The 27,885-nt window shown below is 49.4% G+C and overlaps 2 protein-coding genes across 15 annotated transcripts in view; one reads left to right on the forward strand and one right to left on the reverse strand.

Moving 5' to 3' along the window:
* Positions 1 to 24,987, reverse strand: part of RLN3 (relaxin 3) — a 37,128-nt gene extending 12,141 nt beyond the window's left edge. The window contains exons 1-3 of one of the 6 annotated variants that reach the window (XM_084835805.1): positions 24,878 to 24,987; positions 20,420 to 20,669; positions 17,873 to 17,945 (exon numbers count right to left, since the gene is read on the reverse strand). In XM_084835805.1, the coding sequence (XP_084691931.1) occupies positions 17,873 to 17,945; positions 20,420 to 20,575 (229 nt within the window). In that variant the 5' untranslated portion in view covers positions 20,576 to 20,669; positions 24,878 to 24,987. The other 5 variants (XM_084835807.1, XM_084835806.1, XR_014787994.1 and 2 more) reach the window with 5 other exon arrangements.
* A 168-nt stretch (positions 24,988 to 25,155) lies between these two features.
* Positions 25,156 to 27,885, forward strand: part of RFX1 (regulatory factor X1) — an 82,324-nt gene continuing 79,594 nt past the window's right edge. For 5 of the 9 annotated variants that reach the window (XR_014787998.1, XM_084835837.1, XM_084835839.1 and 2 more), the window contains exon 1: positions 25,693 to 25,797. Coding sequence is in view for 4 of the 9 variants with exons in the window: in XM_084835837.1 (XP_084691963.1) it covers positions 25,778 to 25,797 (20 nt within the window). In the remaining 5 variants the exon portion in view is untranslated. Of the gene's footprint in view, positions 25,386 to 25,692; positions 25,798 to 27,885 lie in introns of those variants that run through there. The other 4 variants (XR_014787997.1, XM_084835842.1, XM_084835844.1 and 1 more) reach the window with 3 other exon arrangements.

Genomic DNA, 27,885 nt, shown 5'->3' on the forward strand with positions numbered 1-27,885 from the left:
TGTTTTCCAAAATGCTGAATTGGCATCTGAGTTGAAGTGGGGTGGGGGGTCAGTGCACACTTCTTAATGTATGTATGTATGTCATCTATACACACACGCAAGCACACTGCATGCACACACACACACCACGCACACACACACACACACATATTAGACATGCACTTGGACTCATATGGGCTTGTGCCCCAGATCTTTTAAGAACCTAGCAACTCCCCTGGTGGAAGGGACTGTTGCGATGAAGCAGAGAGATTCTGCCTGTAACACCACCAAGGAAGAGGGAGGTTATTTTTCTGCCCTGCTTCCCCTACCCTGCTGCCCCTGTCTCTGAGGCTTCAAAAGAAGCAGCTGCTGTTGGCTGGCTGATGGTGCTGAAGGGAAACAGCAGACCAGTTTACATGTCAAAGGCCTGCCTGAATAAAAGCAGAAGGACTACTGAGAGGGACCCAACCTAGCCTCCTTGGGCAGGCAGTTCCAGAGCCTGGGAGCAGCCACCAAGAAGGCAGTTTCTCCTTGGACATGCCTTCATCCATCTGAAGATCCTTGGGGCAAATTACTGGGCTGGCCTGATGTAGCTCCTCCGTCTTCCCTTGGGGTACCCTTTGTATCTCCTTTAGTAGTTGCCCTGTCCTGTCTGGTAAGGGATGGGCCCTAGCTCTGTGGCAGAGCACACACACTTTGCATGCCAGAGGTCCCAGGTAGGGTGGGGAAAGACCCATGCAGGCTGGGGGTGATGGGAGTTGTAGTCCAACACATGTGGAGGGAATCAGCATGGGAAGATGGATGGTGTAAGTGCTCCCTGCCCTGCCCTGAATTGCTTTAACACTTATAAAGCAACTGTTTATCCAAAGCCTACAAATGACAATCTATTTCTAGTTGTCTACAATTCAGCCTCTCCTCCAACTTGGGATCCACTTTGCACCGCCCAGCTGTGTCTTACATGTGTGTGAGAAATTTCCCCTTCCCACCGGGCAGGATGATGCAGATATTCAAATTGCCTGGGATGAGACAGCCACCCCTCTGCCCCACTTCATTCTAATGCCATGTGTGACATAATATGGAGGCGTGATTCATTGGATTCTTCTCCTTCCAAAAAAGACGGGGTGGCAGGGGGGAGGGGGAGCATAATGGCCCAAATAAGGCATGGCCCTCAGCGTGGAGCCACCCTGACGAGCAGAACCCTGCTGGATCAGACCAAGGCTCCATCTAATCCAGTATTCTGTTCACACAGAGGCCAACCAGCTGCCCACAGGAAACCCACTCAAGCAGGGCATGAGTGCAACAGCACCCTCCCACCCATGTCTCCCAGCAGCTGGTGTACATAGGCATAGTGCCTCCAATACTGGAGGTAGTGTATAGCCATCAGGACTAGAAGCTTATCCCCCATGTTCCAGTAGGGGTCTGTGCAGTGGGAGGTGGCATGGCAGTTTCTCCACTACAGGATGGATTGCCACCCAGTCAGTGTAAGACCTGGACCTTCGGCAGCCTTCCCCAACCTGGCGCCCCCTAGATGTTTTGGACTCCCTTCAGCTCCCAGCCAGCATGGCCAGTGGTCAGGAATGCCGGGAGTTGGAGCCCAAAACCTCTGAAAGGCGCCAGGTTGGGGCAGGCTGATCGCAAGACTCTTCTCAGCTGGTTCGTGTCTTCCTCTGCCTTAAGAGCAAGACTGGGCCCCGTTCCTGCTCCCCTCAAGAGTCCCCGGACCCCCAGGCACCTGCTCACCTGCCCGTCTCCAGCGGGATCCTCCGCACGTGAAGATGACGGCGCGGATGAACTCCCTGCCACACAACTTAACGCCATACGGGGCTGTCCTGGCCTCGCTCGCCAGCCTCATCTCCGACAGCAGGACCCCGAGCGCCAGAGCCAGGAGGAGCTTGCGCATGGCTGAGTACAGACGGGATGGGAAAGGAGACACAAGCAGCAGCACCACCACCGCTGCCTCCCTGCCTCTCCTCTCCCCGTGCCTCTGCCCTCTTTATACCATCTAGATGTACGCACGGGGGGCCGTGGATGGCCTTCCAAGCTATCTACCCAATTATCAGCAGGGAGCAGGTGGAGACCTTTCTCGGAGACCGGGTAGGGGGATTGTGAAGGGGAGGACGGGACTCTGCCACCGCCAATGATGCTAGCTGGTCGGAGATAACCTTTCCCATCGTTATCTGCATGGTGGTGGGTAAAGAAGTGCAGGCAGCGCTTACCTGGCCTTTCCTGGCACCTGCTGATGTGCAGGTGCACGCAAACACGATGCAGATGGTGGCGCGCAACGGCAGACAGCGTGGGAGATGAGTGCAGGCAGAGCCCCTTGAGCCTGGAGCGGGGGTGTGTGTGGATTTTCTTTGCTCTCCAGTTAGTTTTTTTTTTACAAAGAAATAGTTTCATTACAGAAATTTTAGAAAACCAACAGGAAAACCTATGTTTTTCTTCTTAAAGGTGCAGATGGTATTATTTTGGGGCAGGGCCACAGTGGAATCTGCCCACAGATTCTGAACAGTACATGCATTTTGAATATCACATCTCTCAGCCCCTTCCAACTCTATGATGTTATGATAAGAATACTCCTGTTGTGGCTTGTTTTTGACATTCTACTTGTGGGTTATTCTGGATTGTTTTACCTTCTTTGTTAATTGGTGGCAAGAACTGTAACAATTTTTGAAGCTGCTTAGCAAAATGCTTTGAATATGCATAAATTGCAGTATGGCTGCAAAAATAAGGGTTAAATACAGTTTACAATTTTGTATTTAAAAGGCCTGCAGACCAGATAAATTGCCCCTGCTGTCAGGATTCCTTTAGCCCCCACATACACAAACTGAGAGGCTTCAGTCTACAGCAAACTGAGAGGCTTCAGTCTACAGCTTTTAATCCATTACTTCACAGGGTCATACAGAACAGATGCAAATTCTCAGTGACTCTCAGTCTACAAAGGAATGCCTTCAGGGGGTTCAAAAGGTAGTTACAAGTTGTCCGCCTTAAGCGGGGAGAAGTCTCTCTCTCTCTCATGAGGCTTCTAAGCGCAGCTTTTCACGCAAGGCCAATTGGTTAAACCGTCTAAGTTCCGCCCCTGCCTTCTCACTCTTTGCTCTGTGCCTGCAGTCTATTAAATCAGAGTCCCCAAACCCCGCCTCCCCCGTTCGCTGTCTCTCACAGGGGGCAGTGAAGAGGGACCCTCATCCTCCGCCAGCTGGACCTTTGAAACCTGAGGATCCTGCCTAGTCATGTCTGGACTAGCCTGGAAAAATACCTCTCCCCATGTCTGGAGGTTCTCCTTCAGAATCTGAACTACTATCCCACTCCATGCGCTCAGAAACACCCCTGACACCTGCTACTTTTTTGGCTATGGGCTTAGAGCTACTCCCAAAGCCTCACCCATCCCTGAGTACACACAGACACTTGCTGTGGCAAGCATGAAGATACAGGCAGGCACACAGACAGGTTCTGTATGACTAGTGCCTTTCTTCCAGTGTGGTATTCCCCAGCCTGGAGCCCTCCAGATGTTGTGACTACTACTCCCATCATCCCAGACAGCATAGCCATTGCTGACCTGCTCTCTGTGGACTATATTACCACACTATAGATTGCTAGTGGATGTCCTCCTGGCCTGTCCTGTTTCCTACTAACAAACCTTGGAGGAAGCCCCCTGAACTCAGTGGGAATGTCTTCTGAGTAGACATGCATATAAGATTATGATACTGTAAAACACCAAACAGATGACACTAGTTTTCTCACTATTTGTAAAGGATAATATATTGGTTTGAAATGTTGAGCTTTTCAGAATTTTGGGGGCTGAGGGAGGTGATACTCAAAATGCCAAAATTTAGGTCCAGAGAATGGTCAGGAGACATCTAATGGAGTTCTACTTTTTAAGTCAAGAAGATCCAGGGCTGCCAAGTATCCAGAGGGGAATTCTATGTTGCTCTGAGACCCTTGCAGAAAGGGCACAGAATGATCAAATATCTTAATCCTGATAAGAAAGAAAGTCTACCCACAACTAACTTATTGCCTCTAAATCAGAACATGTAACAGTAGCAGTTATATGGCCCAGCTGGTGTTGTACTGGGTACTGTGGCAGCGAGCTAAAAGCTAACTTCAGCAAGGTCGCCATAGTGCAGCCTCCCCCAATTTAGTGCCCTCCAGATATTTTTAACTTTAACTCTCATAAGCCCCAGCCAGCATGGCCAATGGTGAGGAATGCTGGGAGTTATAGTACAAAACATCTGGAGGGCCCCATGTTGGGGAAGGCTGAAGTAGTGGATAAAATGGAGGAGTATTTGTTTCTTTGATTCAGTTTTTTTAAAAGGTGACAGGCAAAGAGGCTTCTGCTCTTCAGCGACAGCCCAAGATGTTTTCATGACTGAGATGGAAAGTGAAAATCCACACACACACTTGCTTCCTCACTAATGTACATGGGGCACAATCCACCTGGAACGTCTCCAGCACTAGCCTAATGGAACTGAACAGAAGCTGCAAAAGAGCACCCATTCATTTCAGTGGTGCTTGCACAGGAGAACCTGCTGGTGGATTGTGTCAACCTGAGTTAGACCTGTCCGGCCTCCCACTTTACTGCCTTTAATGGCACCCCAAATCCACCATCTTTGACAGCTGTCCACTGGCCTCACAGCTGGGCTGTCTCTACTCCCCCCCTCCCCAAGACATCTGCTGGAAGCAGGAGCATCACTGAACTTTCCTTATCTCTCCGAGTCCTGTCCTTTCTGCCTGCTGGAGATAAGAGGCCTTGCTTCTCTGCCCTGCGATAAGAAATCCTCCGCTTCTCCTGCGTGTGCAAATGCCACTGTGGGGGCCTGCTGCCGCAGAGATAAACTTTGGCCCAAGTGCTGACTGGCTAGTTTGCCCTTTGCTGCATGATAAGTGCAACTTTTCAAACAAAAGAGCAACTCCTCACCTCCATTGCTACCACTCTTCCTAGAGGCAAGAGATGCTGCCTGAAGTTCCGACTTGGTTGACCAATCTGAATTGGGAAGGCTTCAGCCTGAGTTTATTCAAATCTAAAATAGAGAAAGAACTAGAGCTGCTGGAGAATGTTCAAGGAGGGTAGTTTTCTCAGTGGTGATGAGGCATTAGTCAACAGAAGAAATGTCCATGCTCTGAGGCCAATGTGTCTCTGAGTACCAATTGCTGAGGGCGGCAGAGGAGAGGGCAAACAGTGGGAGAGGGCTATTGCTGCCACACCCCAGGTGAAGGCTTCCAGAAAAATCTGGCTGCCTATTGCTGAAAGGAGGCGGCTGGCCTAGTTGGACCGTTGGACTCATCTGCCAGGGCTCTTCCTACATGTTCTTCAGGGCTGGCCTACCATGAGGTGGAGTGAGGTGGCCCCCTCAGGCAGCAGAAGCTGCAGGGTGGCAGCAGCAGCAGCTGTAGTGAGGAGTTGGAGGATAGAGCTGCATGTGCCTCACAGCCTGCCCTGCAACCCCATAAGTGAGCCTGCAGCCGTGAAGTGTGCCGTTGACACTTCCCCCGTCCTCCAGGATTTCTCAAAGAGAAAAAAAGTCTGAAAAGGGTTCTTAAGCATCCTATGCAATGATAAGGCAGGATTCCTGTTCATGTGGAACCTTCTAGGCACACTCAGCTAAACGTATTTATTTATTTAATTATATTTATTTATATCCCGCCTTTTCCCCAATACTGGGACTCAAGGCGGCCTTACAACGTTAAAACTGCTACAATTAAAACCTATAAATAGAAATATAAATACAACTGTATAAAAGTTAAAAATATAATTAAATCGTCAATATTAAAATTGTAAAGATATTAAAACATTAAAAGACAACCAGAACAACAAAAGTGGTATCCATACGTCGCATTTTCCCAGGTCCAGACTAGTTATCCCCAAAGGCCTGCTGGAACAAAAAAGTTTTTGCATGCCTGCGAAAACATATCAAGGAGGGTGCCACTCTTGCCTCCCTGGGAAGGGAGTTCCAGAGCCTTGGGGCAGCCACCGAGAAGGCCCTCTCCCGCATTCCCACCAGGCGTGCCTGTGATGATGGCGGGTTGGCGAGAAGGGCTTCCCCTGAAGATCTCAGGGCACGAGTAGGCTCATAAGGGGGAATACGGTCTTTCAGATAACCTGGACCCGAGCCATATAGGGCAAAGTGCATGACCAGCACTTTGAATTGTGCCCGGAAACAGACTGGGAGCCAGTGAAGCTGTTTTAACAGGGGAGTTGTATGCTCCCTGTAACCAGCCCCAGTCAGCAGTCTGGCTGCAGTTCTTTGAACCAGCTGAAGTTTCCGAGCGCTCTTCAGAGGCAGCGCCACGTAGAGTGCGTTACAGTAATCCAAATGGGATGTAACTAAGGCATGTGTCACTGTGGCCAAGTCAGACATCTCAAGGAATGGGCACAGCTGGCGCACTAGCTTTAACTGTGCAAATGCACTCCTGGCGACGGCTGAAACCTGGGCATCCAGGCTCAGGGATGAATCCAGAAGTACACCCAAGCTGCGAACCTGTGTGTTCAGGGGGAGTGTAACCCCATCCAGCACAAGCTGAATCCCTATTCCCTGATCTACCTTTCGACTGACCAGGAGCACCTCTGTCTTGTCTGGATTAAGCTTCAATTTGTTTGCCCTCATCCAGTCCATTACTGCCAACAGACACCGGTTCAGCACCCCAACAGCTTCCTTGGAATTAGATGGAAAGGAAAAGTAGAGTTGGGTGTCATCAGCATACTGGTGACACCGAACCCCAAAACTCCGGACAACCTCCCGCAGTGGTTTCATGTATATGTTAAATAGCATGGGGGACAAAGCAGAACCCTGAGGAACTCCACAAGCCAATGGCCAGGGAGTCGAACAGGAGTCCCCCAGCACCACCTTCTGGGTCCGCCCCTCCAAGAAGGAATGGAGCCACTGTAAAACAGTGCCTCCATGTCCCATCCCAGCGAGGCGGCCCAGAAGGATACCATGGTTGATGGTATCGAAAGCCGCTGAGAGGTCCAGCAGAACCAACAGGGACACACTCCCCCTGTCTAGTTCCCAGCGTAGGTCATCCACCAAGGCGACCAAAGCTGTTTCTGTTCCATAACCGAGTCTGATGCCAGATTGAAATGGATCTAGATAATCTGTCTCATCCAGGAATCTCCGGAGTTGGGAGGCCACCATGCACTCCAATATCTTGCCCAGAAATGGAATATTGGAGACTGGCTGATAATTATCCAATGTAGTGGGGTTCAGGGAGGGCTTTTTTAACAAAGGTCTCACCACCGCCTCCTTCAAGCAGGCTGGAATTCTGCCTTGCCTAAGGGAGGCATCACCACTCCCTTTACCCACTCGGCCAGTCCACCTCTGGCTGCTTTTATGAGCCAGGAAGGGCAAGGATCTAGAACACACATGGTGGCTCTCACCTCTCCAAGGATCCTGTCCACATCCTCAGGCTGTACAAATTGAAAAGTATCCAACAACACTGGACAAGCAGGGGCCAAAGTTACATCCTCTGGGTCTGTAGCAACTATAGCATCCAAGTCAGAGCGGATCCGAGCAATTTTGTCTTCAAAGTGCTGAGCAAATTGTTCACAGCGGGCTGTCAAGGGGTTTAAATTATCCTCTTACGGGCTAGCGTGTAAAAGACCCCAACCACTCGAAACAGCTCCACTGGATGGCTCTTTGCAGATGCGATAGTGGCAGAAAAAAATATTTTCTTTGCTGCCTGTATTGCCACAGAGTAGGCCTTCAAATAGGCTCTAGCCCGTGTTCAACCAGATTCACTCCGAGTTTTCTGCCAACATCGCTCCAGTCGTCTTCTCACTCGTTTCATCACTACCAGCTCCCTAGAAAACCAGGGTGCTGGTGCAGCTCCACTTCGTGAGAGAGGACGCTCAGGAGCGATTGTGTCCATGGCCCTGGTCATTTCTCCATTCCAGAGATCGGCCAGCGCTTCGACAGAATCGCCTGCCGAGGCAACAGAAAAATCCCCAAGAGCTGTCAGGAAATCATTCAGATCCATCACCCTCCTGGGGCGGACCTTCTTAATCGGCCCTCCACCCCTGCAGAGGTTCCGAGTGCCAGCAAGTCTAAACCCTACCAGGTAGTGATCTGTCCATGACAACGGAAGTATAGAGAGTTCCTCCACTCTCAGATCACTATCACCCTATTCAGCACAGAAAATGAGGTCCAGAGTGTGCCCAGCAGCATGAGTGGGGCCAGATACCTTCTGGGACAGCCCCATGGTTGTCATGGCGGACATGAAGTACTGAGCCGCTCCCGACAGGGCAGCCTCAGCATGGATGTTGAAATCCCCCAGCACAACAAGCTGAGGGGTCTCCAACACCAAAACCGAGACTACCCCGGCTAGCTCAGGGAGACTGTTGAGCAGCGGGGTGGACGGTACACCAACAGAATCTGTATTCTGTCCTGGGCACCCACTTTCAAATACACACACTTGAACCCAGCAGACTGTGGGATAGGGCACCTGGTAAGGGGGATTGAATCACGATAGACCACTGCCACTCCACCTCCCCGCCCCCCAGGTCTTGCCTGCTGCTGGACAGAGAACCCAGGAGGGCAGAGCTGAGAGAGATTAACCCCCCCAGCTTCATCCAGCCAGGTCTCTGTAATACAGGCCAGGTCAGTGCGCTCATCCAGGATCAAGTCCTGGATAGCAGTTGTTTTACCATTCACTGACCTGGCATTCAGCAGCAGCAGTTTCAACCCAGGGGGTCTGTTGCCAGGGCCATCCAGGTTATTTGAATTGGGGAATAGTTTAGGGAAGTCAGCACCCTATTGTTACACACTCTGCCTTTAGAGTGTGACTGTCTCCCCCCACCGTATCTCCCTCTGCCCTGTAGAACCGTAATGGCCGTTCCCTGGCTCCCAACACCTCCCCCCTTCATTGGAAAATATATATTTAATGCAGGCAGTCCAGCAGGTCACACTGAGGCAAACAGTCCCCTTCCTTCCTTTCAAGCAGGGGGGACAGGCCGTCGCCCCCGTGCTCCCCCGAAGTGGCTCCCCCAAAGGGGCAACCCCCTTTGGTGTCGCCCCCTTCAGCGGTGACACCCGCCAGTGGAGGTCCCGCCCCCACTGGGCCTAGGTTTTATATCCCAGCTCCCACAGGTGTTGCAGCTGGGAGTGGGGTGGTGCTTGGCTGTACTTAGTACTTAGAAACCCTGTAGAGGAGTCCACGCAACCAGGTTGTTGTGGACGAGGCTTGAACGTGTGTGCCTATTTCCTACACACTTTTAGCCAGCTCTTGTTCAGGCAAATGCCTGAACAGGGCTAAACATTCTCTCAGAAAAATGGTCTGAGATGGTATGATGTGTGCGCTCTATTGCAGGGGTGGGCAGAAGCTAGATCTCCAGATGTTTTGGACTTCGTCTCCCACCCCCCACCCAATGGTCAGGAATGCTAGGAGTCGATGGCCAAAACATCTGGATCTCTTTACCACCTCTGGCCAAACAGGCTCCTATCGTGCTTCCAAAACTTGCAAAACCTGATATGAAAGAAATGTGTAACCCACCACGGTCATCCATGTCTGTAAGGTACCTCCCTCCAACTCTCTTAATATATATGGTCTATGCCAGCCTTTGTAACAATTGGCTGTCCCTCCAAAACTACACTTGAACTCTTAAGAATGCAGTGTGTTGGCAACAATATTCCCTGTTGCAAAACCATCCTCCAAGCTCCCAATAAAGAGGCAGGTCCACAGGCAGATGTGGGTTTAGTTTGTGCTGTCTAGTGTCTAGCCTCAAGGGCTGAATTCCTCTAGTACACCCTTCCCCAACCTGGTGCCCTCCAGATGTCTTAGATTACAATGCCCATAATCCCCAGCCAGCATGGCTAATGGAAGGCATCAGGATGGGAAAAGCTTCTCTGGTATCTTGTGCAACCCACACATAATCCTGTCTCCCAGAGAAACTTCCAAGTCCATGTTTTTAAATGCTAAAGGAAGCATTTAAAGGAAGTCAGCTAAGGTTAGCAAAGGCCAAATGCTCTTCAATGCCTTTCAGCCTAGCCACCATCCACCTTCATCACTGTCTTCTTTTCCCCATTAAACATGTTCTTAATCAGGGTGTAACACATGCCCCTGTTCCTCAGCCTGCCACATTCATATCTTTTCTTTCATTTTTTTAACCCTTGCTACTTCGTCAACCTACACGCAAGTTCCATCCACACCCACCCACTTTTGCACCACTTAGGAAAATGTACTAGTGCTACATGGCTAACCACATTTAATTAAAAACACACACACAGAACTAAGCTTCCCCCAAACAACAGCCCACCAAAATGTGAGAGAAGAGAGCCTGTATATGTACAGGAAATACTGAAACGTTGGCAGGACAATAGGAGACAGGAAACAAAACTAACTGTTAAGAACTGCAACAGGGGAGGGCCCTGCTACACAGTCACACAAACCCAAAGGTTACTGCTTCTGCAGCAAAAATAGAGTTAGGGTGCAATCCTATGCATGTTCAGACAGAAAAATGTCCTACAATTTCCAGCATGCCCCAGCCAAGTCTGGATTCTGCAGGGTTAGGATGCCATGTTAACTCCTCCTGGCATATAACCAAGGTGTTTCAGTTTGGTGCACTCAACCTTGCTCTTTTGAGGATTAACTCTGAGGATAACCTCTTGCAAAGCCATGAACACATGGTGCACTGCAAATGCTCCAGGTGAACTTCCCAACTGGTGCTAACGGTGATGTCATCAAGAGATACTAGTAAAAACTCCCAACAAACTCCCAGTACCTTGTCACCCAAATGCTGGAATACTGCAGCTGTACCATGAAGACTGAAAGGCACCATCAGAAAATGGAAAAGCACATTTGAGGTGCTACAAAGGACTTTCCCTCTCAATCTTATACAAAAAGGGGATTTGCCAATAACCCATTGTTAGATTTATTATTTCTTTATTAAATTTATATCTTGCCTTCCCATCAAATATGGTGCTCAAGGGAGCTAACAATAAAATCAAGATTAAAACAAAAACTTAATTAAAACCATAAAGCAAATAAATTAAAATGCAATTAAAAACACAGCAATGAAAGAAAGAAATGGCACCCAACACATTAAAACCCCTTCAGCAGCAGACCAGCTTACATTTAAAAGCCTGCCTGAATAATGACATCTTTGCTTGCCAACAGAAGGACAACAATGAGGGAGCCAAGCTAGCTTTCCCCAGTTGGGAAATTCCAAAGCCTGGGAGCGGACATCAAGAAGGCCCGCTCCTGCATCCACACCAAATGTGTCTCCAGTGACAGTGGGACTGACAGAAGAAGACCCGACCTGGAAGATCTTAAAACCTGGGCAAGTTTGTACAGGAAAATACAGTCTTTCAGATAGCTTGGTCCCAAGCTGAATGAGCTTGATAGGCCATAACCAGCACTCTGAGTTGTGCCCGGAAACAGACCAGTAGCCAGCGGAGCTGCTGTAGCAAGGGAGTTGCGTGCTTCCTGTGACCAGCCTGGGTCAGCAGTCTGGCTGCAGCATTCTGGACCAGCCGAGGTTTCCGCACACTTTTCAAAGGCAGCCCCGCGTAGAGCATGTTGCAGTACTCCAGCTGGGGTACAACTAAGGCATGTGTCACTGTGGCCAGATCAGACATCTCCAGGAGCAAGCACAGTTGGGGCGGTAGCCTCAGCTGTGCATACACACTCTGGGCCGTTGTTGAAATGTGGGCATCCTGGTTCAGCGCTGAATCCAGGAGTACACCCAAACTGCGAACCTGAATCTCCAAAGTAACTCCATCCAGCGTAGGTTGAATCCCTATTCCCTGATCTGCCTTTCAACTAACCAGGAGCACCTTTGCCTTTAAAGCAGTCAGCTATTGTGCTTTGTGTAGCTGGTCCACCAAGACATCAGCTCATGGCATGGGGTAAGCATCAAACGTTGCCAGTTGATTTACTGCCCAGGGGTCAATACAAAATCTAATGCTGCCATTGGGCTTTGGTATACAAGAACAACGGGGCTTCACCATTCACTTTGAAGTAACACCAAGTTGTAGCATATCCTAGACTTCTTGCTCTGGGTTGGCCAACTACTTCTCAGGCAAGGGTTTCCAGGCTGTGTATCATAAGAGGTGTTTTGGACTGGTGTGGTTTCACATGGTTCACAGGAAAGAGGCCTAGGAAGAGCTGTACTCCTGTCATGGATTGCTGCACTTGTAGGGGTATTAGATTATCAACTAGCGGTGGAAACTACTCTTCAGGTGTATCTTGGCAATTTGGCAAGTCACCTATGGGACTAGGAAGGCTGTTTGGGGGGTGGGGTTATTTGGGCCACTGTGGTATTTGTACAGATGGTAAATTGACAAGGCCTCACTCCACAATGCACCTCATAGCTGAGGGTCTGTACTATCTTGAATGAATCTACCCATGTGGCCATTTCTTGCTTCAGTAAGAGGGAGCCTCACATGAAGACTAGGCTGCACTTAGGAACTGACAGGTCTGGGTGGCTGATCATACTGTTGCTACTGGACTTCCTGTGCATTCCCCAGCAGGTGCTTGACTTTGGTTTGGGCCCATTGGAGATAATCCTGCAGAATTTGCATGCTGACTCCTGGGGTTATCCCAGAACCAGAGATGTCTGCATGTCAGTCCATGGTTCACTATGACCAACATGTAACAATGCCTGTGCTCAGTATATGCATAAGAACCAGTCCAGTCCATCATGATCAAGTCAAAGAGATCCTATCACTGGCATAGACATTAGTGTCATGTGAGCAGGACTGACAGTGGTCCCTTACATTTTGAAAACACCAGTCCAGGAAATGAACTGATGCTTTGGTCTGACCTAGATATTCTGCCCAATGTGATTAGTGTGCATAGGCCAACAATTGGGTCTGACATATTTGGAGGATTAATAGTTGAGCCACTTCCCTGGGGTGAAGTGCAGGTCAGGGTCCTCCTTTGTGGCCAACACATCTGGGCTAATCTCCTGAACTTTCAATACATAATTTGACACAAGGGAAGGTCACAGAGAGAGAGGAGGAAGGAAAGGGTGAGGATAACGAGGGAAAAATGTGTGTTCAGTTAAGTTGCAGCTACTTAGGCTTAGGCCCCATCTACATGAGCCATTTGTCCCGGTGTCGCTTCAAAGGGAAGATCTTTGCGACAGATGACACACTTGCCACTTTGCAGCCCAATTGTGGTTTTCACAGAAAAATCCGGATTTTCTCAGAGTCCATTTGCTGCAAAGTTTTCACTTGCTTCAGGGTCACTGTGGGGGGTTGAACTGTCTGTCCCTTCCTCGGATTGACATCACTGTTTGTGTTGGGCGTGGGGCGGGCGTTGTTAGTGATGCCACTATGTGACGCCTTTTCACCCCTCCCCGTTCCCGCATGTTCCTTCGAAGCTGTGCAGTTACTGAGGCATGATGAAGCGGGCATGGACTTAAAACATGGACTCTCTTGTCCATTCACACTTCACAGCTTTGTAAGTTTGGGATGGCTGTTTTTGAGTCAGTGGCCAAGGGCAGGGTTTCTTTGTGGAAACATGTGGAGATAGTGTACCTGCTTGACATGTGGGGGGAACAGAAGGTACAGGACCAACTTCGGTCCGGCCACAGAAACATTGATTCGTACGAGCAGATATCTCGGGAAATGAGGAAACGGGCACAACCGCAGTGCTGTTGAATGCTGGACAAAAGCCAAGGCTCTTCGTCTGGAATATCACCGGGTAGTGAACCACAACTCCTGGTCTGGGAACAATGCAGCAACCTGCCCTTATTATAACTGGATCCTCAGAGGAGATGCTACAATTAAGCCCAAGCAACTGAGCCACAGCGTCCAAATTCGCTGGTTTCCTATGGCCGCTCCAGTATGCCCTGTTGCAGAGGGACCTCAGGACCATTGATGCAGAGGAATACATGGACCCTGCCGGAGCAGTAGGGGGTAAGTTTATGCACTCCCCCAATGCTACCCCCCCTGCTTACTCTCACTGAACTGTGGCAGGGTTCTGATACAATGGAATCTCCTTTTTCAGATGAAGAAATTCCTAACCAGGAGATGTCAGTGGGGGACGTGGTGGAAGTGGAGCCAGCCCAAGGTTAATAGTTCAGAACTGCGCATATTTGGTGGTAAGAAGTTGCGAGACTGGGTATCCAACTACCAATCCTTCCCGCACAGTTGCGAATGGACAGCAGCATTTTTTCCATCCATTCCTCTATCCATCCCCCTATCGATCTCCAAAACATGCTGCCATTTTGTCTACTACCCAGGTCCCCCATTGTCTTCTTCTTGCAGCTGTAAATACGAACCATGCGCATATTCAGTGGTGGGAAGCTGCAAGGCTGGGTATCCAACTACCAATCCTTCCTGCGCAGTTGCAAATGAATGTATGGATAGAATCATAGAATCATAGGATTGGAAGGGGCCTGCAAGACCATCAAGTCCAACCCCCTGCTCAGTGCAGGAAGCCTGATTCCCAGGTGGTCTCCCATCCAAGTACTAACCAGGGCTGACCCTGCTTAGCTTCCGAGATTAGACGAGATCAGGTGCATCCAGCCCTTTGCTGTATCGGTGGACAGCAGCATTTCTTCCACATGTTCCTCTATCGCTCTCCAAAACATGCCACCATTTTGTCCACTACCCAAGGCCCCCCCATTGTCTTGTACGGGAAGTCATTGGTGGGAAGCTCGGGTGTGTTCCTCTGGCCATCTCGGCAAATGTGCAGGTTGCCATTGTGTCTCCCTGGAACTGTGCAAACCTGCATTCCCGATGCATACCTTGGCTCGGAATCCCTGCCTACCCTTACCTTACTCCCACCCCCCCAGTGAAGACTGAATGGTGCAGTACCTATTTATGTATTTCTACACGCTTCAGCCCCACTCCTCAGGCAAAGGTGGTAAAAAATACTGCAGGTATTTCAGTGGCCATGGTCAGTCGGGACATGGGACTGAGTTTTGTTCAAACAACAGTATTTATGTTTCTGGTACGCATACATGTTTGGCCATGCTCCAGCTGAGCAAAACTGCCTTGGTCCTACAGCCAGCACCAGGAGATGTCCTGGGAAGGTGCACAGAGTTACATGCCTCCACTATTGCCCTTGGAGACTAAACACACATAAATCTGTAACAGCCACAAACACATATTACAGTACACCTCTCTATCTCTCTATACAGAGATAGCCATCTGTCGAGAGAAATATTGATGTGGATGTATCTGTGGAGTGGGTTCTCAGGGTCAAACTGCCCAGTAAGGTTAATATGCAGGCCTTTGCCGTCAGCATCCAAATTGGCTCCACCATTGCCACCATGGGGTAGTTTAACTAGTCCCAAACATTCTGTGGCCAGCCCGCAACTGCACGGACCATGGCCGTCGGGGCAGGATGTGGGGGGGAGGGGGCAGGGGGGTAGCACTGCAGTCTAGCATAGCTTCCCAAACTGATCCCAAGCCCGGGTGGTGGCACTCTGGCACACCAGCTGGCCATACCAGCTGGTGTTTACTCCTCCAGTTTTTGATCAGCGTCTGAGGTTGTGGTTCCTCACTGTTCCCTAACCTATACCTTGGCATTGCATTCAGTTTCCAGTTCTGCCACAACTTCGGGGGATGACTGTCTCACGGCGGCGCAAGACACAACTGGCGAGACTGAAGTGGAGCCTGATCCTGATCCGGATAAATCCGCTGGTGCCCTTATGACCTGCTTCACATTTCATCTCCTGGGCATGTGCAGAGCACTTTACAAGCTGAACCACTCCCAGGACTGCCATAATGTGCCTTGTCCATGTACAGAAAATGCAAACATTGGTAATAGTAGGAGCAATAGCAGCACACTACTCTGTTTCCATGCTGTGTTTTGACAGCTGCTATGCTAGTTTCACATTTCACTCCCGTCTCAACCCCTTCTCAATCTACTATAACTTCATCTCCTATCTACTCATTGAAGTATCTGTAGAAACAGGTCACCGACAATTCTCATCTCCCACGTTCAGAAGTTTGGCAGCTTCTGTGACATACTTTAGCAAGAACATGGAGCACACATGAGAAATAACCCAAGCCGTGCTGTCCAATGATACATATCCAAATACTTGTACCTTACCATTTGGTAGTTCATGAGGAGGCACCAGCCTTTTGCCTAAATTTGATCATTTCCCAACTGAGTAAGATCCCTTTTAAGTGAGTATACGCGACAACACATACTTCTGTGTAAACTAGCATACAATTGACCTCATTTTACAGTAACACCACAGAAAACAATGTCCTTAGCCCACCCAGCTTGGAGAGAGTGAAGGTAAAGACATCCCGGATGTCCTGACCATAAGTAGCATGTAGGCTCACCATGACTGCTTTGTCCTTCTGCAGTTGGTGACACAGCCATCCTCAATCACAAGGCAACCTTTTCTCCAGCAACCAGGCTTGCCATGGCAAGAACCAGGAGACCTAACAGGGCTGTCAATCCAGACACAGAACGTGTCCTCCGCTATGCATCCATGGAGACAGGCTGCCTGCTGTATAGGATGGATCAGGACGCCGACTCCTTCGAGAGATTCATGAGGCACATGGTGGAGGATGACATTCACATGCGCAGGCACCAAGAAGCTGTGGCATCTTCCTTGGACAAGCGGTGCCTCCTTCTGCAGGCACTCATGGGAAAAGTGGGGGGGGGGCGGGCGGGCGGGCGGGGAGGGACAGCCTCAGGAAGATGACCATAGCATCCCTCCTACACACAACTCCCTCCCAGAATGCAGTGCTGCCTGGCCTTGCACACACCCTGTCCAGCTGACGCCCACAACCCCCTGCTGCAGATGGTCACTCCCAAAGTGTGCTGCCTCTCCACACGTCTACACCCACTGAAGCTGGTACACGCCCCATACGTAGGCCTCAGAAATTCTCCCCGAGAGCCAGCACCTGCCCCCTGAAAGCAGTACTTGGAAACATGTCGTTTTTAACAAACAGTTTACTGATACTAATAAAAATAAGTTCTCCCCAAAACATGGTCTGATTCCCACTGAGTGGTGCCTGCATCTCTTATTATAGAGGTTGCCTGAGCGGCGCACCCTTTGTCCTCCCGCGGCCCCTCCTCTGGCGCTACATGATCTGCTCCAGGCAGCCAATGCGCTGGTTGAGTGCTGCCACTGTTGGGAAAAGGGGCAGGCTAAGGTGGAGATAACACGTACACAGGCACTCCTACTTAGCGCCCACTGTGTGAGGTGGGACAACGCATATCACGTAGACTGTGAACTATGTGGCGGGGAGTGGGAGATCAGAGCATGGCAGAGAAATTGGTGAGCCTTCCTCCTCTTGTTCCTCGGAACTGCTCAGGGAGCTGTTTGAGTAAGATGTGATCCTGCCTGCAGGTGAAGGTAGACCATTTAACCAAAGCGGGATTACTGTGCAGTAGACATGCATAGTGTTGCGATGTCCCCCCCTGTGTTGGTGTGTCTACGTAGACACTGCTGACTTCTGCTTTACGCTCCCCAAACATCACCTGGAGAATGAACAGTGCTCCCAGGCGCTTCAATAACTGTTCTCCAGAGTTGGGGTGTGGGGGGACCTGTTGCTGCAGCTGCTGCCACCATTTCAAGGGGGTACAATCCACACACCAACACATACAGCGGCCATACACTGTGCCCTTTGGAGTTCTTACACGAGATGTGCACCACATCACGAAGCAATCGGAAGGCTTCCACCAGGTCGGCGGACACCACCATACATGCCCCCCCACTCTCGGTGGAGCTGCAGTGCCTCTTGCCTCCCTTCCCCGATCCGGCGCCAGTGGCCATCCTTCACCTGCTTGCTCCCCTTGCTCCTATTCTGCTGTATGCAGGACAGATTGCAACACCGTCGCACACCTGCTGGAGGTCAAATGCTGCCCCTTGGTCTCAGAAAGGCATGCTCACCCCTATCCCTCTGAACCCCTAGCTGCAGTCTCTCCCAACAAGTGCTGCAGGGGGAAGCACAACCACAAGCTCACCACCAACCAAGGGGATTACCTGGTGCAGGTGCATTGGCTCTCGTTCTCCTCCTCCTCCTCTGCAGCATCCCCTGGCAGAGGTCCCCTAAGTGCTGAGGAACAGAGTTGGGGAACGTCAGGGCTACAGCCGAAGTCTGTCCCTGGCCAGTGTTGTGCAATAACAAAACCAACTGGGGTGGATAACCTCCGGCTTATCCAAAAGTTTGGAGTCGGAAGTCCTGCAATGCAGAACAGGGGCAATGGCAGGTGGGACTTACATGAGTTGTAGTGTCAAACAGATCCCATCTGTTAATTAATCAATTCATTGGCCAAAACCCCACCTGAATAATCAACTGAGGGCACAGGTATTGTGGGCTCTCCCACACTGGAGGCATTCAAGATGAGGCTGGACAACCATCTGTCAGGGATGCTCTGACTTGGATTCGTGCACTAAGCAGGGGGTTGGACTCGATGGTCTTGTAGGCCCCTTCCAACCCTACTATTCCATCATTCTATGTATCAGGATGCTTGCAGGGGTTACTGTGCTACAACTCCCAACATGGGTGTCTGTTGCATGTTGTGACGTTTTCCTTGCCAAAACAGGCATAGGATTGCAGTATGGGGGTGTGAGCCTACACATGTTCTTTGTGGGGAGAAAGGTGGAATCATAGACTCATGCCCATGTGGGGGGCCGGAACGTTTAGTCTCCTCCACAGCACTGCCAGGGCTGCGAGGGCAGTGAACAGGGAGGACATGGTTGAAGAAGCAGGGCCAATTTGACAGCTACCTATGGGGGCAGTAGCAGTTGGTGAGGAGTGGTGGTTTGTCATGGTTGGGGGCCTGCAGTCTATAACCACTTGGTACTGTATCTCCAGGCCTGGCAGAGCCCATGCACTCATCTGCCGACCTCTGCTCTGCTGGCCCGGGCTGCCCTGCCCGCACCCACAGCATTTGGGCGAAGCAGCATGGCCCATGAGCCCATGGAGGGTGCTTCCCATGTTGTTCCATGGCCCTATAAAAAGCATCCTTGATGGCCTTAAATTTGCTGCGGCACCTCACCGGCCCCCTGGGGTAGCCCTCCTCTGTAAGGGCTCTAGCAACCCCCCTGAAGACGTGTGTGGTGGGGCAAGCTGGAACTTCTCACCAGCTGCTTCACCCACCCACTCTCCAGGAGCAGTTGCAGGAGCCTTGCCCCTCCTCATCCTGCCAGTACGCGCCACGCCACGGGGACATTTTCCGTGGTACAGTAGAGAAGTGCTACCACTGCGAGGAGAATATAGTACACCACCTATAGTGGACATCCGGGGAAGTGCAGCGTCGACGCCACGGGCGGGAACAACGCTACGGAAACCTTCTGCATCTGTGTAGTGTTCCTCCACCAAAGGTGGAGGAACTGTTTCTCTGTGGAACTTTGTGACATAGACTATCCGCTTGAGAAAATGGGAATTTTAGTCTGGCATGTGCAGCGAGCCAATCTTCAACGACCTCTTAGAAAGGGAAGCTCATCGCTAAAGAAACCTAAGCCTGGAAAAGTAGATGAATGCGCACCTTCACTCCCCCTACCCCCACATGTGTTTCTGTTGGAAGCTGGAAATTATCCACCTCTCTTTGCAAGGGCACCATACTTGACAGCACCACACGGCAAAAACTGCCAAACACGCTTAGCAATGCTGGTCATAGTAGCCAGACTGTAACCTCCCAGAGAGGCTTACAATTCTAACAGCAGAAACGGTAACGGAGACTTTTGTGTGTGTACCAACTATGATGCTGCGTGCTTCATTTGCCCAGGAGAGGCCTATAACAAACACGTAAGACCTGTGCACACACATTTGGCCACTGATGGGTGCAATCTTAGGAAAACCGCACAGGTTCCTAGCTGTGTATTAATGGAAAAATGCAGAACTGACTCTGCGTTATGTAGGTCCATGCTCCAGGCTGCGGTGTTGTGTGTGTGTGTGTGTGTGTGTGTGTGTGTGTGGTGTGGAAATGCTTCCTCTCAGTGGAAGGCTGTTGGAGCTCCTGGTGCCTTTGCACTCCCTTTCACAGGCAATCTGCATTTGAATGGATCCAAACCAGGCAAGTGTTGGTATAGGATATCTTTCTTTTATTTCTGGGTGTCAGGGATATGCAAGCATGCAGACGCTTCCCATCCAGGGTTCCACACCTTAGGAACACCCTCATGTGGACCACAGGAGCTCGGAGACTGCATCTCCCCCCTTCTCCCCCTCATCTTTATGTCTCTGGTCCTCATTTGCCAACTGTGCCCCCAGGGTAGCTAGTTCTATGGGTGCAGTGAGCTCCACAGCCTCAGTGACTGCGTGGCCCTTGCTTTCACAAATGTTGTGTAGAATTACGCAGGAGGTAATTAGAGATATAACATCCTCCTCCGCAATCTCCAGCCTCACTGTCAAGCAGCACCAGCAGCTTTTGAGCCGGCCAACTCTACAACATTACGTGCCCTGCTTAGGGGGCGGTTGAAGTGTGCCTTGCAACTGTCCAAATTACCCCCATATGGCTTCATTAACCACTTCCGGATAGGGGATGCTCCATCAACAACTATTAGTGGTGGCACCAGGACCCTACTTACAGTAATTGTCGGGTTTCCAGGAACGAATGCTCCAGTGTCCATGGTCTCACATAATGCCGAGTTACGGAACACATAGGCATCGCGGTTCTTTCTGCTCCAGCTGACCTCAATGTCTATGAAGCGCCTGGTATGATTGGTGGTTCCCCAGAGCCGCATGTAGTAGTATCGCTTTCTGTTGATGAAGGCTTTCTATCCCATCCACAGCGCCTATACAATGCCCAAATCCAAGTTTCCCAAAACTCGCCATCACCTGAAAGAGATGGACATGATGAGTGAGGTAGGAGTTGCATGAATTCATTGTACAGGGTAGTGGGTGCATCACAGTGGGGCAAGTACTCAGTGTGAGAAATCCAGGTCAGGACTGGGCTACCCCACACTGGACGCATTCATGAAGAAACTGGACAACCATTGGCCAGGGGCTGTCTGAATGGACTCCTGGCATTGTGCAGGGGGTTGGACTAGATTGCCTTACAGGCCCCTTTCCAACCACACTACTCTGTGATTCCATCATAAATATGATAGAACAAGGACAGTAGAAATGGAAATGCTGTGCCATGCAATCTGAGAACATAGTCTTAACGACACGCAAGGATGCTGTCTCTCTCCAATATGAAGTCATACAGCAATTACCTTTTCTGGTGGAGACAGAATTAACAGCAGAGGACATAACATAAGGTGGGCTGGGAAACAGGAGAACATATTGAACTTGGTTTTGGTAGACAGTATTTAATATGACAGTAACAACCATATGGGAAGCAGCCTTACTGGCCCCACTGTGAGGAAATGAAATGAAAGCAATGGTGAACTAGCAAACTAAACGCACAGGGAAGGGAAAGGACAAGGAAGACAGGAAAGGTTTTAAGAATTTTGCAGAGTATTTCTATGGTTCACACAGATGCTGAAAACCATTGAAGTGTCCATGCACACTAGTGAAACACTCAGAGGGGTTGGTCAGGAGCAATGGAAGAAATAGGAGGGTGTGCGTAGGCACCGGTTCTGCATCATCCAACCAAACAAAGGCAGCTTTCCTAAAGGCTATTTGTTTATGGGAGAAAGATATGAACATGGTGGCACTGATACTGGACTGATGGGTGGTGCGGGTCTTTATGAATTAGTCCAACGGGGTTGTAGAGACAAGTAATATAAGCAAACTGAAAAGGAAATGAACACACAGAGCAGTTGAAAAGTCCCAGAAAAACAAAAATAGGCAGTTAAGACTGGCTACGTCAACGACTTTCACTGTTCGATACATGCTCCACGGCAAGGCAGACTTTGACCACAATCACAGCAGTGGTTGTTCTGCCTACTCCAAACTGCTCTGCAACAGTGCAGTAAACAGACACGTTGACTAGGTGCCATATTGTAGGCCCCAGGCCTGTAAGTAAGCTAACAGTAGCTTTAGAGATGCTTAGAGATCCATAATGCTCTCTGCTTTTGCTTATTAGTTGCAATTCCTTGCAGTTGGGCATCTTGGCTCATAAGGTGAGTCAAAGGCTGGTGTAGTGCCCCCTCAGCACATTCCAGAGCTAATGAGCTCTGGTGCTGTTTACCTTATCAGAGCCTAGGATGAGCCAGAGAGTAAAGCTATGTTTATCTTAAGCCACAGGTGTCTATGCTGGGAAAATTATGATAGTCTTGCTTCTGCCAAATATGTTACCAAGCACTGCTAGGCTATGCTGGGAAAGTTGTAGATAAACTCTAACACATATGATTAATGCTTGTACCTGTCATATTATCTCACTGCTATGCCTGAACAACATGTATGATATAAAAGTAATCTTGCAGCACAGCTCTTTGTTCAGAGCTTTGTCTGATCCAACCATTGGGTACGCCTGTGCGCCGTAAGTACTCAATAAAAAATCTCCTTGTAAGCAAACCTGGACCTGACTTAGCACTTTCTTGGTACCCCTAAATCTTGGAAGCCCACGGCCGGGGCATACAATTGGCGGAGCGAGCAGGGTACCAAGGGAGTTGCTATGTTCAGGTTCAAAGGGAAGGAGAATGCAGATGTCGGTGTGCAAAACTGACTCCCGGGCTGACCGCAGGAGGAGATGTGGGGTCCGGTCGCAAAGCAATTGGCGGTCCTGAGTGGACCAGTTGCATGGCCAGAGTAGGAGAAGAAATTAGCAGTTAGGCTTATATGCTGAACCCAGAAGAAGTGCCCAAAGTGTGCCAAAGTGCGCAAGACATATGCAGAGTGCCACCCTATTCAAGAGCGGGATGGGTTCCCATGTTAGTGATTTGCTGCTCCAGGATTGGCTGCAGATTGACAGCAATCTGGAATAAAGTTCCCTTGGACATTTGGAAATGGGCGATCCACTGCTCATCATCCCATTCCTTAAGCACAAAGTTCTCCCATCAATCATGAATCTTTGGGAAGCACCACCACCCCCCTTTCCGTGGACGTATTCCTGTGGCTGGAGGTCCATAAAGGGATGCTATCTGTTTGTACTTAATGGTAGCCAGAAAGGAGAAACTCTGCCTCCTTCGGCACAGCAATGCGTTTGCCCTCCTCCGTCTAGCATCTCGAGATTCAAGGTCCAGAAATACTTTGTAAAGGCTTAGAATGTTCCCAAGGACAGCCTAAATCACAGAGAGCTACATAGTGAGCTTGGAGGGATCCATTTTGAAATGATGGGCGGGCATGTACTACTCACGTGGACATATGTCTTTGCAGGTGCGAACCATCATGAGAGTATGAGGCTAGAAGGTTGTGGTTCTGATTGTGTACAAACAGTTGGCATGGCAACATAGAAGCGGGCTACACACATCTGACCAGAGGAACCAAAGGACACAGAAGCAACTTTAAAATACTAAAGGAGCAACCGAAAACTCAAAATGTCGCGCTACCAATCCTCACGTAGCTTCACAGCTGCGTGTTTAAGCATCAATAAATAGTAAATAAATATAGACTTTAATGAGCTTCCGCCATGCGTTAAAAACGTGGTTCTGCGGGCAGGCATTTGGGGTGGGTTAGGGTATTTTTAGAAATGTGATGTTTTAATGTGGAATGTTATTGTTGTAAACTGTTGTATTATTGTATATTGCCCAGAGTGGCCGGGTGACCAGCCAGATGGGCGGTTTTTAATTTATTTATTAAATTTCTTAAAGACCATAGGAAAAAAAGAGCAACGGGACAGCCAGAGTTTGCTTCACAGCAACAAGGATGTGTCATGGCACAGAGGAATTTCCGGCTTCAGAAGTCCACATTAACTTTCCCCGTGTATCATACGTGAGGCTGATTCGCAGCGATAATGCTGCGCAGCTGCAACGGAGCGAGTGATGAAATCAGTGCCATGTAGACACCCCCTTAGTTTCCAAAGGATATGTCAGCTATTTATTATCATTCTGAATATGCACATCTTCAACATTTCTCTCCCAATGACCAAACTAAATACGATGGCAGTAAAAGCCTGTCTTCAAATGCAGGTAACATCCCAGAGCTGTAATGTAGGGGTGGCAATTTCAGGTGGAAAAGCAATGAATGGAAGGGGAGTTTTGAACTCTTCCCCCATCTGCCATTTTCCCCCCTCAGCTGTTTTTCTCGCAGTCAGGCCCCAAGACCAAACACAGCTAGGCAAAAACTTGTGAACCGCCCAGAGAGCTTCAGCTATTGGGTGGTATAGAAATGAAATTAATTAGGGAGGTCATTCAGCATCACCCCACCCCTCGCCACTTCTCTATTTCAGATCCCTCCAGCTAGTGGCAAAGCTGCTTGCAGGCAGGCATCCACCCATCTCTGTGCTGCTCTGAAAACCATAGAAACTGTTAGCACTCCAGCTTTGATTTGTGCACCATGCAAGCAGTAAAGTAATTCTGCAGTCTCACATATTGTAGCTGCTTACAATTTAACCTCTGTGCACCCTCCACTTTCGCTTAGCCTTCCAGCCCCAGGCTGGGGGTTACGCTGAAGCTCAAGACAGCACAGGAGGGGAGAGTCAGTGGGCGACCACCCAGCTGGACAACGATCCCCCTGTTTTATTCATATTTTCATTGGGTTGAAGCAAACAGCCCTTTCCAGATTTTATGGCTGGCTATCAAACAGGAATCACCAATGGACTATCAATGGCCATAATGGCCATCATGCCCTATCAGTGGTACTACGTCCAGGATCATGCATTCTGATCGCCTACCAGTTGCTGCAGAACTACATGATCCCTTGCTCAAGTCCTGCTGGGGCTTCCCTTAAGCATCAGCTTGGCTACTGTGGGAAACAGGATGCTGGACTGGATAGACAGTCCTTCGGTCTGATCAACCACGGCTCTTCTTAATACATACATATCCATACAACGACGTTCTTACGAAGGGCGTAGACAGTGAGGGTAACTAAAGAGCATGGACACCAAGCGGCTTTAAAAGCAGAGCAGTCGCCCTGCCACAAGTGAACTACATTTCCCATCATGCCGCAATCTGCGCACGCGCTTTACTCAGCTGTGTATGGCGAAACTTCCAACTCACCTTACGGCTTACTGACAAGGCCTCCAGCCAATACTAAACTGCCAGCTCCCAATCTGTTCCAGCCGTCTTTAAGGTTCACCCTTTTATCAGACGGACAGGCTCCTAGTCAAATCCGTAGATCGGAATGCCGGATTGGCCAATAGAAGAGGGAAGCATCCGGCAAGAGGCGCGGCTTAGAACCAACGGGGAGGAGGAAGCGCTGACAAATAACTGACAGTCGTACAGCCCAATGGATCTTCGACGTTGTCCAATCGGCATCGGGCACCGCCCATTTCCCCCTCCCCGCGCCGAGGTGGGTAGCAACAGTTGCCCCGGTGAGGGAACACGGAGGGCGCCATAGCCACCGTAGTCGTGGCGACCAGGAAACCCGGCAACAACAACAACAACCGCCCACCCTCCCCGCCTCAGCGCGATTCCCGCCAAAATCGAGAGAGGGCACGATAGTCGCGACTCCGTCCCCGCCCCTCCCCCTGAGGGGACGCGGCCTCGCGGGGCCGGGACGGTCCAGGTGGGTCCGAGTCCACTTCCCCTCCCTTCTCCCCGGCAAAATGGCGGGGCCTGTGCTTCCCCCCTTGCCTCTCCCGAAACAGTCGGGAAAGGTGAGGCGGACTAGTGGTGTTTTTTTCCGGGCTTTGGGCCCCACCGCGGCGGCCACTCCAAGCAGGGCTTGTCGAGAAAGGGCCCAGGCCCTAACAGGCGGGACTTCAACGCTTCCCGGTGATTGGTGGTCGAGCGGGCCAATAAAAGCCAGTAGGAACGCTAAAGGTAGCCAATAAGGCTTGGAGAGAGGCGGGTGTGGGCGTGGACTGCTCGCCTACTAAGAGAGAAAATAGTTGACTTCAGAACGCGTCACAATGTCGCGGTGACGTCACGGACAGCCGGTTTTCCTGTTTGGTTAAAATGACTGACGTTGCGCAGCGGTAATAAATTTAAAAACTTCGTGGTCCTCATCGTAGTTAAACATGATCCACGGTTGGGTAGGAGTAATAGGAGGGACTGATATCGTGGCTTTAAAATCACTTGGAGGTTGATGCTGGTGTTGGAGAGGAGTGATGTCATAGTGACTCCGTAGAGGGCTATAGGCTAGTGATAGAGCACATCCTTTGCATTCAGACTATTCACTATTCAGTCTCTGCTTAAAAGGTCTCAGGTAGCAGGGCTGAGAAAGACAGTGTGTCTGAAGTTCTCAAGAGCCACTGCTAGGGAGTAGGTAATACTAGATGTACCACTGGACTGTCTCAGTATAAGGCAGCTTCTCACATTTGGCAAAGGTAGTAGGGGCAGAGATACTTCTGAGACGGCTGGAGGAATCTACAGTCGGAGCTGTTTTTGCTCTGTCTAAGGCTACTGTAGCTCAGTGGCAGAGAGCATGCTTTGCATGTAGAAGGTCTTAGGTTCAGTGCCTGACATCTCCAGTTAAGGGATCTTGGTGGCATGTGTGGGAAGCATGCTAATCAGAGCAGGCACTAATGGTTTGACTCAGTGTGCTGATTCTCATGTAACAAGTTCTGAGCATATGCATTCCCCATCAGACTGCTTTGCAGTCATGGTTGGGAGGTCAGGTGCCAACTGTAGTTCGCTGGTTCAGATGTAATCAGTAAGTAACTAGTTGAAGTGGTGCACTTGGGGGGAAATGAGAGTGCATAAGCAAAGGGCTCCTTCCTGTGGTGACAAACCTGATTAGAACTAGCCTCATGCAGCTTCATAGGTTTATTATTTAATTTATTAAATGCTTCATAAAATATATTTCTCGGCACATTTTATAATTTAAAACCTAATAATAATGATAGAAATACAATCCCAATTAAAACAAACATGCCAACGCAACATATTATAATAGCATCAGGCATAAGAGGTAAAACCACATGTTATATGAGCATCATATCAAGGTGGCATGCCAGATTCATAGAATTGATACTCTCATGTCAGAATTGTCAAGTGAGGCAAACAGGATCAAACTGCTGTTAAATATTATTGCAAATTCATAGTGTAGTGGGGATTTCTAAGAGCATTGTTATTTCACCCTTTGATGGGTAAGGGTGTTTTTGAGCTCAGTTTTGGGTAGATTTCTGATGAAAGGCCTAGACTTTTAAACTATTGACTGAGAGTGTCAGAATGCAAATATTTTATTGTGACTCCTGTGTTCAGGACCAGATACAAGGAAGAACAGGGCGTGTTGTGTAGGATGTACACTTTGTTATGAGGGGTGACAAAAGCCACACCTATGAACATTCTGGCTTCTAAATCACTTTTAAAGATAGAGGAGCCTTTTTCTACTGTTGGATGATGATGATATGGTGGTGATTAACAGTGATGAACCTCATACCAGCAGGTCTCATGTCCAGAGAAGATATCAGAGGTCATTGCACTATATGGTGTCACACTAGGGAACAGTGTTAAAGATGGCTAGTGTTAAAGATGGCTAGTGTTAAAGATGGCTAGTGTTAAAGATGGCTAGTGTTATAATGGGGTAGAGATCCTACAGTGGATGATGAATGGATGCTGCTGTGGTATTGCTGCAAATGAAGTGTATGGTGTTGTGCCATCTGAGTATCCATAAAATATATTTGGTCATTACATTGTTACATCAATTTCTGCCATATTTTCAATCTTCTCATAGTGCAAAAGTGTGAATTCAGAGGATATTTATCCCTCAGTGTTGCTTTTCACTTAAACACACCATGATATGTTAAAATTCTATTTTTTGCTCTAAGAGATCTAGTGATTATGTGGTTAAATCGGAGTTCATATGTTCAAGACCTATTATGCAGCTTCACATTTTCAGCTGTTTTTCACAAAAAAGCAGCAAAAAGTCCCTGTTAAAAAGATTGCAGTAAGTCTGCCATTATGATCAAACACCATTATGATGTCATAGTCTGTGATAACCTTCTTCAATGTAGGGTTATTATTCAAAGGTATTCATAGCCCTGCTGTGCACCCCTTCTGCTATGGCATGCAGGTGTGCCATACGGGAGGGGAAAGACAAGAGGACTGTTGTGAGTGGGAGG

This window comes from Heloderma suspectum, chromosome 2, assembly GCF_057233095.1.
Source record: "Heloderma suspectum isolate Gila_16-S chromosome 2, 16-S_ref, whole genome shotgun sequence".
Lineage (NCBI taxonomy): Eukaryota > Metazoa > Chordata > Lepidosauria > Squamata > Helodermatidae > Heloderma > Heloderma suspectum.